Source organism: Typopeltis vanoorti, chromosome 17 (assembly GCF_054136105.1).
Source record: "Typopeltis vanoorti isolate ZY-2024b chromosome 17, IOZ_Tvanoo_1.0, whole genome shotgun sequence".
NCBI lineage: Eukaryota > Metazoa > Arthropoda > Arachnida > Uropygi > Thelyphonidae > Typopeltis > Typopeltis vanoorti.
The window spans coordinates 75,291,035-75,304,515 of record NC_143565.1 but is presented as its reverse complement, the minus strand read 5'-3'; the positions used below and the strand labels follow the sequence as shown (position 1 = coordinate 75,304,515).

At 34.7% G+C, this 13,481-nt stretch overlaps 1 protein-coding gene across 1 annotated transcript in view; it reads right to left on the bottom strand.

Moving 5' to 3' along the window:
* LOC150097504 (solute carrier organic anion transporter family member 74D-like) overlaps positions 1-11,888 on the bottom strand; it is a 29,861-nt gene extending 17,973 nt beyond the window's left edge. The window contains exon 1 of the mRNA XM_090407138.1: positions 11,138-11,888. Within this exon, the coding sequence (XP_090263264.1) occupies positions 11,138-11,828 (691 nt within the window). The 5' untranslated portion in view covers positions 11,829-11,888. The remainder of the gene's footprint in view (positions 1-11,137) is intronic.
* Positions 11,889-13,481: the final 1,593 nt, after the last annotated feature.

Genomic DNA, 13,481 nt, shown 5'->3' with positions numbered 1-13,481 from the left:
GTTTCATATTTTCTAGATAAATTTCGAACCCAGATCTGTTCAATAAAAGAATGCCATTGCAATTGATGGAAGCAAATGAATAAAGTACTCGAGTTTCTGTTTTAGATTGAGCTAATAAACATATTCGATTTAAAAAAAATTAATTTTAACTTCGAAATGCGATCAGAAGATCATGTTTCAAACAATGTTCACTGAACGTTACTAGTGTCTGTTGTGGATGAATCGAACTAGCTAGAGTCAGAAATTTATTTTACTCCTAAAAGATCATCATTACATGACGTCAAATTTTAAAGTAAAAGTCATTTTATGTACATGCGAAATTTTGACTATAAATTTTTAGATATATTCATCGATATTTTTCAATCATGAATTATGGGTAACGCAAGTAATTATTTTTGATAATTAATTTTTAATTATTAATCATTCGGACGTGTACCATCATTTAATATTGTTGTTTAAGCCAATAAGAATACAATTTGGTCGGCTAAATCCCAAATTGCTAGCCAATCCTCTTTCGTTCAGTATCCAGGTAGACAGAGCAACGCCAACCCGAGAGTGCAAGGGATGCAACCACACCCGGGCGACAATATTGATAGGGTGGTATTTTATGTAGCTAATATCTAATTTGGATTATACAAAGCAGTATTTGGGACGGCCGATAAAGGTTTGCACCCGGGCGAAAAATACCCTTGGCGTGCCCCTGCAGGTAGATACCTAACAGGGTGCACCACGAGAAGATTAGCATTGGATATTAGGTCAGAAGCCCTGGTCCGTTCTCCGCATTCCTTTAAAGCAATGTGGAGGTCTCCTCTCGTTTATACAGTTTTGACACTTAAGCATTCCCCCCCCCCCCCCCTTTGACCCTTAAGTACATCTCAAGGAAAAGAAGGAGTAGCTATAGTATTCAACACTAAATACGAGGCTAATCTTCTTGAATTGCAGGCAGTCTCAAGTAGAGTAATGTGGGCAAATATGAGAATGGGGAACTGGACAATGAGACTTATTTGTGCCTATGGTCCCACAGAAGGTTCTACTAAGGTAGAAGTGGAGGAATTTTTTGAAGCTTTAGAGAAAGAAACTGACACAATAAAAAGAATAGGAAAATTTGTTCTTGTTGGGGATCTAAATAGCAGATTAGGAAATGATTGTCAGACATACAAAAAATATTTTGGGAAAATTTGGAGAAATGAGCAAAGCTAATAATAATGGCAAATAAATGTTGGATTTCTTCTCAGGACATGGACTGGTTATTACTAACACCATGTTCCAACATAAAAATGTACACAAATTCACATGGAGAGAAGACGCAAGGAATAGGAAAATCTCACTGACTATGTTATTGTTGATAGTGATGTATTCTCCCTGGTGCAGTACACCAGAGTGTACAGACGATTTGAAATTGGAAGTGATCACTATTTAGTTTTGAGCAGAATAAAATTGAATTTCATATTGAAAAGAAGAGCATATAAGAAAGTTTTAAAGTGAATAAAAGTTGAGCAGCTCTCAGACCGAAATACACAAAGAAAAAATGAAAGAGTTTGAGAACAGGAACCAAACCTTGGAGATTCAGTGGCAAGCCTTGAAGAAAACCCTGATTGATTCAGCCAGAGAGGCATGTGGTGAAGTTGTCTGCAAGGATTGAAAAATCAGAACTCCATGGTGGACACAGGAAATTGAAGAGGCAGTGAAGGAAAAGAAGAAAGCATATCAAAAGTTCCTGGCAAATAAGTCAGCTTGTGCGCTTAGAGAATACAGAGACAAATGTAAGAAAGCTAAACACTGTGTAAAACTAGCTAAACAAAAGTCATAGGAAGACTTTGGTAAGAAAATAAATATCAAGAAAGTGGCAAGATATTCTGGGGATTGTTGAAGAAGCTCAGAAATGGACGAAAGAGTGCTGTAAAAGGAATTGGAGATGACAAAGGTGATATGAAAACTGGAGATAAAGATATCCTTGAAGTATGGAGCAATTACTTTGGAAAGTTGCTAAATGAAACTAGCAATGATGACAACACAGTGATAAACAACACTGACCAGGTATGCAATCAGGAATACATATCCATTCTTGAAGTAGAAAAAGCCATCAAAAGTCTGAAATGTGGAAAAGCAGCTGCAGTAGATGATATTCGACCAGAAATGCCGAAGTATGGTGGTATAAGAGTCTTACAGTGGCTGCGCTGCATACTTCAGAGGGCCTGGACAGAGGGACGAATTCCAGATGATTGGTGTAGAGCTCTAATAGTACCCATATATAAAAAAGGGAAATAAAAGTGAATATGAGAATTACAGAGGTATTTCTCTACTTAGTGTACCTGGTAAGATTTATGCCAATATATTTGAGAAACGGTTGAGAAGGATTGTGAAAGGGAAGGTTGGTGAAGAACAAGCTGGATTCAAGCCAAATAGAGGCCGTCAGGATCAGATTTTCACTTTACTACAAATAGTTGAGAAAGCATGGGAATATAACAAAGATCTGTATTTAAGTTTTATAGATCTGGAAAAGGCATATGACAAGGTACCAAGAGAGAATCTATTCATAACGCTACAGTTGTATGGTGTCAGTGGGGCATTACATCAATCAATATATAGTTTTTATTGCATCTGTAAGTCAACAGTTAAAATTAAAGGAAGTACAGGAAGATGGTTTAATGTTAAATCTCGTGTCAGACAAGGTTGTACATTATTCCCCCCCCCTCGTTATTCATTATCTATATGAATCACATTATGAAAGAAAGTGGTATTAAATCTGATATCAAAGTTGGAGATGTTAATGTCATCTCTTTGCTTTATGCTGACGATGTTATACTTTTAAATAAATCCGCTATAAGTCTGTAAGTTTCCCTGACTAAACTGAATAACTGTTGTAATAAATATGGTATGAAGGTGAGCATTTAAAAGACAATGACAATGAAAATAAGCAGAAGCATTGAAAATGTCAACTGCATTGTGAATAGAGAACCTATAGAACAAATAAAACATTTCAGCCACTTAGGATTTTAAGTGAAGATGGTAAATTAAATATGGAAATAGACAACAGGATCGATGGTACGGTAGGAAGTCAATTAAATAAATTTATATGGAATAAGAGAGAAATTAGTCGGAATACTAAATTAGCTATATACAAGACAGTGTTCAAACCAGTTTTAACTTATGAATCTGAGAGCTGGGTTAGAAGTAAAACATCTGACCAAAGACTAGAGACTGCAGATATGAAAGTTCCTTAAAAAGATTAGGGGCGTGAGCAGATGACATCAATAGCAATATCATATTAAAAACGAGGATATTAGGAAAGAATTTGACATTATCAGCATTCAGGAATGCGTTAGCAGAGCTAATCTCAGGTGGTATGGTCACTTAAATAGAATGGGCTAGCAAAGATTAGCAAAACAAGTGTTCTCTGCCAGGTTGGCAGGAAAACGACCCAGAGGAAGACCAAGATATAGGTGGATTGATACGGTAAATAGTGCCTTAGAAGGTAGAAATATAAGATCTGGATATTGAAGCCTTGAGAGGTTATAGATTGATATGGAGGAAAATTGCAAATAGGAAGTTAGTAACGATGTAAATTTTTCATATAGTATAGTCATATCCTGTACACCCGCTGAGGGTACATGGCAGGAATTTGATGATGACGATTATTATTATTATTATTAATCATTACTTTATCATAAAATAAATCGATTATTTATTTTAATTTGTTTTAAATATTTTCTTTTATTTTTTGTCGTTCTTTTTAAATATATTTACTTAATTTTAATCGTTTTTAATATTTAGGCAAATTTAATTAAAATGCACAATTAATTGATTAATGATTTAGGTGAAATAACTAATCCATATTTAATTAATTATTAATATTTAATTAACGTATTAATGATTTAATTGACGCTTGTTAATTATAAATTATCAATATGTTGACACTCGTCAGTTTTCAAATTGATTATTTTAAGTTTTTAAACTTTTAAAATGTGTTCAAATATTGCAAAGCCAACATTTATTTATTTTGCTGAAGGAATAACTGTCGTGATATAACATCGGTCTATATATCTCTCTGGTTTTCATGATTTCAAAAAAAAATTTGAAACGTCTGTGTGATGGACGTGTGTAGATTACGTTCATTTCTACAGACTACGTTGACTATAAACAAACAGATGCAGCAGAACTCTGAAATTCGGATAATCGTGTTAAAATTTTGGAAATTCAGAACCTTGTTTTCTTCGAATGATAACATCTGCCTATCTATCTATCTATCTATCTATCCCTTCCATCTGATTCAGACGGATTGGGTCTCCTCCTAACGAGGACTCACGGCGAAATAATGCAGCCGGCACGCCACTCCTCTGCTGCATGCCTATTAGAGGCATTCATGACTGTGGTCCGTATGTGTTCACGGGGCCAGTTTGCCTGCTTGCGGGATGAAAACCCCCAGCTAAACTGGGGGGGGGGGAACCCTACTGCCCGCGTCCAAGACCGGCTAACTTGGCTATAGCTGAGGAAAATCCTTGAGCTCTTCACGTCTCCGACGGGAATCGAACCTAGGACACTTCTTCCCCAAGCATATGGTTGCGAAGAGCACAGTCACTAGGTTAACCGCGCGGACGAATGATAACATAATACTGATTAATTCTCACTTTATTTTTGTAAAAAGAATTATCAGACATTGAATAAGCAGTACTGTTACTCTGGAGTTAATTTATTCAACTCAAATAATGATTTTCATTACGCAATATGTTAGTTAGCCAAAAGTAGTTTATTTTTTAATTAAGGAAATGTGGAATCTCTAGTAAAACGAAGAAACAAACAAAGATTAATATAACAGGTGGAACAAAATACAAGCAAAACAACAAAGTTCAGTTTCTTTCTGATCATGAAAGAAATGAAAAAATAATGAAAGAATTAAACCAGGAACTGTTATAGAAGTTATTAAAGACCTACTGGTAGCTTCAAGTTTTTTCCAAAGATGACCTATTATGGTCTTTCTAGAGAAAAGATCATAATAGGCCTTAATGATAATCTGGTATTTATCAAAAAAAAAAAAAAAAAGGAAGAAAGAAATCTTTAGTTTCGATACATTTTGATTATCTTGATCACAGAATGTATCGAAAATGAAAGCTTAAAAGAATTCCAATCATATCTCTTAACTACAGTTCAGTTATCGACAAATGAGGTCTTTCGACACTTGCCAGTAGATCCTCCGTGATCTTTTAACTTCCGGCATTTAATTGGTTTGTTCAGCTTATCTAAGGAGCGAATGTAAATACAAATATGTATTAGTTGTTTTCGTTTCAACCCCCTGGAATGTTTATACTATTAGTCTGTTTACTTCCAGTGACTGGCTTTTGAGGTCAGTGAACAGCATATAAAGAGGACAGATAACATGACCATTACTCTTAAAGGCATTCTTAACATGTCTACACAAGACAATTTTTTCTAATTAATTTTCACATATAGTAAATTTATTATGCATTGATTATTATCAATAATCTTTCTTTTTTATTTTAAACTAAATTTCACCGTATATAGTTATTGAAGATTAGGTCACAGAACACCAAAGATATTATTATTGTTATTATTATTATTATTATTATTATTATTATTATTATTATTATTATTAGATTTCCATGGAGTCAAAAGACTCATCACGAAAGGGCCCTCTAAAGCACGCATTTTATCATGTACCGTGAATAGATTTAGGGTCTCAGCACTCAATAAACTCTCTCGGGCAATGCATTCCAGTCACCCACCACTCCCCATGTAAAAAACCTGCTCCTCACCTCTTGCTCACACCCTCTTTATAGAACTTCCACGAATGACCTTTGCTTCTCCCTCTTGTCTTCCACCATTTATGTAAAATATTTTCCACATTAATCTGATAATAACCCTTTAGCAACTTATATGTCTCAATCACAACCCTCCTCCTGATACTCACTAGTCTCTGCAAATTACTTTTCCTAAGTCTGTCTTTATACTCAACATTCAAGAGGCAAAAAACCACCTTTTCCAATATCTCTTCATCCTTTTAAAAACAAGTGACCAAATCTGTATACATGCGTCCTGATCAAAGTTTTATACAATGGCATTGTCAAATTCTTCATCTCCTTCACCTCCTCTGAGATATTCCTACCAATTGTATACTCTGCATTCAATTTTTGTTTCCCAATTTTTAAAACCTTACGCTTTGAAACATTGAACTGGGACCTCCACTAACTTTCTTATTTAGTCAGCGCATTCAAGTCCTCTCTTAAAGAAACAACATCCCCTCTACTCCTCGTAGTTCTCCCCCAACTTCGCATAATTTTCAAACAATTACTTATCACCGTTCAGACCTTCCAATATCATTAACATACAAATTAAACAGCAACGACCCTTGGCGGGCACACCACTAGTAACTTTCCTCTTCTGGGATATCGCTCCTCCATACACTACTCGCTGATACCTGTCAGACAACCAATCTCCAATTCAGTGCACTAATATGCTATCTAATCCCATCCGTTCTAATATAATTACTAGCTTATCATGTATACAGTCCATCAAAAGCCTTTTCAAAATATACTACTGTGTATACATCACCTTTATTTAATGCACTTTTCATCTTGTTATAGTAAGTAGATTGCTAACAGACCATCTCCCTATCGCAAACCCATGTTGACCTTCACTGTTGTTGTAAACCCAATTCTGAATCTTGGTCCTGAAACCTCTCTATAATAACTTTAACGCAATTCCAGACACACAGACTGGCCTATAATTCGAAGGCTGTTAACTCTGAAACAATTCTTTTAAACATGTGGTGAAAGATCAAGTCCTACAGCCTTATTAACGTCAGATTTACTCAATTCCTCACATGCCGCTCATTCACCATTAGCTTCTCCTCCTTTTCCACTGCATTCAAATTATGCATGACATCACACTTGCAAGAATGAAACACAAATTAAAAATGTTAAGAAATTATATCATTTGTTTAATCCTTTACAACAGCAGACTACCAAAAATATTATACAGATACAAAATAAGTGGAAAAAGAAGAATCGGAATACCAAGAAAGAGATGGCATGAGACCGGAACAGGTCACATGGCCTATATTCCATGTTAGGAAGAAGAAGAAGTTTAATCCTTTATCCAAGTGTGAGGTGTTTTCACGACTAGGCTACTTGTATATAGTGGCTAATGACGTTACATCACTTGCCTTAGTATGTATCCCATAATACAAAGCACATATTCTTTAGGACGTGTATAATGCTAAGCATTATGAGAAGGGCTACTACCCAGACCGGTTTCGACCTTTTTTGAAGTCCCATCAGTGGGAACCAAACTCCGAAGTGATACCATGGTTGAAGTAATGCAGAATTTATGCATAGCATTATATACACTCGAAAGGATGTATGCTTTGAATTATGGGATACTAGGAAGGCGAAAACTTGGTTTGCTTACACTTGGATAAAGGATTAAACAAGAATATAGTTTCTTGGTATCTTTAATTTAATTTATAACATCATCATCATAACGCTAATTACGGGTATAGACCATATTGGTCTGTTCTGGTCTCATTATCCATCCAATATCATTTTTTGAGGTCTACTTGGCCTTCTCTTTTCAACTGGTTTATAATTTAGTATTTGTTTAGGATATCGGGTGTTAGCCATTCAGTTTACATCTTCTATCAATTTTTGTTTATAATTGTTTAGTTTTTCTTCTATTGATTTTGTTTTTAGTTTCGTGACGTTTGCGTCCTCTGCGCTTGGCGGCTCGAAGTTAGACCTAGGTTCTAGTCTAGTCGCTGACTGGAGGAACTTTTTCTAAGCCTATCTTCGACCGGTTCCCGAGTTAGTCGATCTCTGGCACGGGCAAGAGGGTTTTTCCTCCCGTAAACTTGGTTTTTTTGTCCCGTAAACTCAAGAAAATCGACCGTAGTACCCACATTATTTCAGACAGTAACATATTTTGTTAGGGTTAGGTACCAAGAGATGGCAGCACTTGTTTGCCAGCCTCTTCATCGGTGGCTGCTATAGATAGACATGGGCCAGCAATCTCTGATTGGCTACCGATGAAGATTGAACTGCCCACTCAGTCTCCAAAAGCTAGATAGGGTATAAAGGCCTCGCCTACTCCCTATTAGGGAATAAAAGGCGTTAACTGATTTATCTTTATTTTATTTTAGAAAATATCTTCGTCCCTATTTTGATCTAATAATGTGTATTTTGCAGTTCTTCTCATAAATCTAATTTCACTTTTTTTTTTTTCTTTGTTTATCTTGTTTGTTTGTTGCCCAAATTTCACTGTCATATGTGAGCACTGCTAAAGTATTGTATATTTTCAAGCGTGTTTCTTTTTGGATTGAGCGTTCTATTTATCAGGCCTATAATCTGTAAAAATTCTGAAGTTTTTAATTTTATGCATTTTTCTACTTCTTATGATACTTCACACCCAAGATAACTGAAAGTATTTATCTGTTCTATTATTTTATTATTAATAACTATTTTACTTCTAACTAGAGTTTGTCCCCAAAATGCCATTGCTTTAGTTTTATCTATGGATATTTTCATTCCAAACTGTTCTACTATATAATGTTTAAATTATATATAGCTCTTTGTAAATTGTCTTCCTTGTCTGATATCATTACCTGATCATCTGTAAATAATAGCGTATTTATTTTGTTATTCCAGGAAATTCCTTTACTTGGATTGTTTAAAGCGTTCCAATGCATTAATATTTCATTAATGTAAATATTGAAAAGTGTTGGAGACAGAGGACATCCGTGTCTTACTCCTTGGTTTATAGATTATTTTTCAGACAACTTTTCGTTTATTTTTATTTTTTATTTCATTATCTTTATATATATATTCAATATTGCATGTAATAAAATATTAGGTATATTTATTCTTTGTATTATATCAAACAGTATATATCTTTTTACTTTGTCAAATGGTTTTTCGTAATCTATAAACAAAAGATGAGTTTCCAAATTAAATTCTCTTCTTTTTTCTATAAGTAGTTTTAAACAGAAAGCTGCATCCATTGTAGAGCGTCCTTTTCTAAATCCATTTTGACATTCTAATATTATTTTTTCACTGTATATTTTCAGTTTTTCATTAAGTATTCTACTATATATTTTGTAGCACGTATTCAATAAACTAATACCTCTATAATTAGCAGGTTTTGTTTTATCCACTTTTTAAAATATATTTATTACTATACTTGTATTCCATTCTGTTGGTATTTGCCCATTTGTATATACTTTATTTAAACATTTTCATAATCTTTGATGAATTTTTTTTTCCAGCAAATTTATATAGGTCTGAGTTTATCCCATTTTCTCCTGCTGATTTGCAATTTTTTATTTTACTTAGGCTGTCCTTTAATTCTTTCATTGTTATTATATCACTTAAAGTATTTTGTAAGTTTTTGGTGTAATTTTTTTTTGGTGTTAGTATTATCTGCCCATAGATCTGTAAAGTAATTTAAGAATTCTTCTACATCTATTTCACAATTTATATTTGCTGTTTCTTTCATATCTGCATTCATGTAAAAGTAAAAGTAATCATTTTCTTCTTCTTTTCCTTCTTCAGGTCATACACTCCAACAACTGTTAAATTTCCTTTATTTAATTTTAATCGCACTTCTAATATTCTTTCATTCCGGTATGTATAATCAGTTATTTTTGCTTTAATTGATTTATGGATCCAAATCATTACACCAGCTTTTGCATGTATTTGTTTGTCCACTCCACTATATATGATATTGTAATTAGTCGTTTCTTTTGTTCTTTTAAGTTTCTTTTTTGTTTCTGTAAGAACTGCAATTTCTATATTTTCGTCATTTAAAATTTTATCTAATAATCTTCTTTCTGTACTATGCTTCTAATGTTCCATGTAGCATATTTCACCACTTTTTTTTTTCTTTTTCCAAAGTTTAATTTATAACCAACTAAAAAAACTTTCTTCACGAACGAAATACCTTCCTAATTTGCTTATCATGAAGTAGTTATCATTCGACCATTTTCACCATTCAATGTCATCCTGTAATAATCATTCTTTCTTCTACTGGCCACGTATCGAAAAAAAAAAAAAAACTCACTAGAATTTCTTTTGGTCTCATTAGCTAACTGCTACTCATACTGCTCTTGTGCTACCTTTAGCAAGCGAGTCACCTTCCTCCCGTGCTGTTTGTACTACTCTTCATGCGACTAGTTATTACCATTCTCTTTGTGCTGCTCTGCTTCCATAATACTTTCTTCTTCCAGATTGCATACCTTACCTCTTCATCCATTTACTTCGCAACTGCTTTTGACCTTTGGACCTACATTCTGGCATCCCCACCAGACAGTCTTTGAGCAGGGCTCACGCAGAATTGACCTCCTTTCGATCGAGTTCTAAAATCCCTAATGCCTATCGAGATACTTTTAATGCAGTCCTAACAGGAAATGCTTAAAAGAAGCTCCAGTATACGGAAGCATGCTATCCAGAAAGAAAACAGTATCCTTAAGATCTCTAGGCTGTTTCGCATATGACTAGTTATATGCATCTCTAATAAACTTGCATTTCTGATCTGATTCCCATCAATAGTGCAACTGCACATTAGGTCCCTTTGGCGACTGTTCGGAAATATTGAAATTCCAGTGAGGGTTAGCTCTTTCCAAATTCGACGATTGTATTTTTTTGGAGTTCATGAAGATGAATTCTTCTTCATCCATTAAATCATCCTTAAAAAAGTGATTTAATGGATGAATTTTCCCCATGTCCATGAGGGATTTTGATGGTATTCCTAATTCTGTGTGGAAAGAGCAGCAGCTACGAACCTGTACCTTTTCTTCTAGAAGAGACTTCCATTCATAGGGAAGACTCTTTTAGAGGCTTCCATGAAGTAGGGGAAATGATCATAAGGCATCCAATAAGAGACGACAAATATAAATAACTGACGAATTACATCTTTGTTTTGTATTGACAGGCGGTGTTTCGTAGTCTTCCAAATAATGTACATTATGCAGAATTCTAAAGTAATATTTATAAATCAGACCTAACTTATTCTGAATTAAAAATTGTTTTACAACAGAACCGTTTTCATGTTTGACTGAATTATTTGCAGTAATGTTAATAAATATGCACATTTAATTATTAACTATTATATACCAAAGAATTTTACTTACCAAAATACATTGGAGAATTTTTCTTCTTCACACTATCATCCAAATACGATGTTCCTATTGTGTAGAATGCTAAAGAACCAAATCCCTTTAATCCGTTTCCTACAAAGAGCAACGACACAGCTGGAAGAGTTGGAGAATATTCACAAGATTCTTCTTTTTCTTTGGCATCACAGAACTCATATCTCGTTCGATTAGGATCCGTCTTAGAAGAAGTGATTCCTAAACCTGAAGGAGCCCCGTATATAAAGTACGGTATGGCTGTTACAAAGCAACTAAGAACGGCGACCATCATTCCAGCTGTAATAAGTCGCGGTCTGTGCCATTTACCTCCGAAGTATCCAACTAAAAGACCAAAAAGTATCGGGCTAAATTCATCGGCGATCATAATAATCCCCGTAGTTTTACTTTCGTAAGCATAACGTTTTTCAAGAGTGGAAAGACATCCCACTAAGTAAGTGAAAAAAGCTCCTTGAAGTACTCCCAATAGACAATAATTGATAAAAAACATCTTCGGAGTGGCAAACGTTTGAAGCCATTTGGGTTTAAAATTGCCGAATCCGCATTGCGTATCTTCATTAACATCCTTTTCATATTCTGGTGTTTCGGAGTTTTCACTTGAGTCCGATAAAGGAACTGGCTGAAATTCGTACGAGTCCATAGTGGGTTTTGTACTATTGTTTGTTTCTTGCATTTTCAGCTAGAATAATCACACGGTAAACTAATGAACACTACACACACAGAGGCACATACATACATACATTACACAAAAACACATAGATAAATGCAGTCGCAACTTTTAGCTACCAATGTGGGTATTTGTAGTCCAACAAGTGCGCATTTACATCGCGCAACTTATCAGATTTCCGTTTCTCTGTGAGAAATTCTGAGAGACCTTCTTATGTGCAACACTTCCGTAAGCATTTTTGGATAATGTATAAGAACTTTACGAGATAGGAAGGATGACAGAGCAGAGTTCTCCGTCTTGTATGTAGTATCTGATGTTTATCATTTGTATAAAGAAAATAAATTGAAGAAAGGTCAAGAAAGGCATGTTTACACGAAAACTCATTCAAATGCAATTGGCTGTTTCTGAAGTATTGGCAAATCATTTACTGGAATTCTCGGATAATTCGAACATTGTAAAGAAAGGAGGAAGAAAAAATTGACGTAGATTTAATATATGCAATAAAATAAAGGTAAACAAGTAGTGTCGTAATTTAGTTGCAATTTGCTAAGATATAAGCAGTTCTACATTGCATATTACTTCTTTAGAAAATTACGAAACAAAATTGTTTTCAATGATTCGTGAAGTAGGGCATGCTTCGTTGAATTAGGCTTATCTGCTATTTCTGTGCTCTAACTAGAATAATCACACAAACATTACGTTCACAGTTTTGTTTCGTGAAGTCTGTGCCTACTTAAAAGATAGTTTCTGTTCACTTTCTTGTAAATCACGTAGAGAGAGAGGGGGGGGGGGCAACATTGGAACAGTTGAGATTACGGGTTCAGTGCACAGTGAAGTGGGTTCACACTAGAGTAATATGAGAGATGGAATAACAACGAAAAGTAGTATTCAAATCGCACGTGTTGGTGTAATAAGATAATGGCAACGAAAATAAAATATCTAACGTTTACAAATACAAGAAATGCACTGTAATATGAAACTGAGAAACGAGCATTGAAAACAGCCAAGTGAAGGGATAAAAAAGAGAATCGGAGGGAAAGAGCCTGATGGAAGGAAGAAATACGACTTAGAAGTAAATATTAAAAGAAACATCAATGCGAATTAATGAACTGTGATCATTCAGAGGCTAGAAAGTAGCTTTTAGGTAATTACCATAAATAAGGCGTGCCCATTTCGGTTGGGTGTGCTGTCACGTTGCTTATGCAAACAACGCTACAAAATTCACATCAGTTTCCATATGATTGCATTTTGATTGATGTATGAAAGTTTAAGTTAGGGGTATTGCATCCCATATCGTTTCTTAGCCGAATAAGAAACTCAAAGAGTTTCGTGCCGAATATAGTAGAAACTATATAAAGTTCGGCGATTCCAAGCGTAAGCAAATACCTGGATACTGCAGCAACTGACCCTAAAGGTGGTGCAAGCTGAGGCAACTCATGTCTAAGGTGGAGCAAGCTCCGATCACTATTCTTGATATTTACCCATAATGTGAACTTAGCTTCTAGGAGCTGTATTACTGTTCTACATTATGAGAGAAGGTCACTACCCAGGCCAGTTTCAACCTTTATTGAGGTCTCATCAGTGAGTAGGTAGACCTAGTTAATATCAAGTGTATAGTTTCTACTATATTCGATAAGAAACGATATGGGATGTAATATC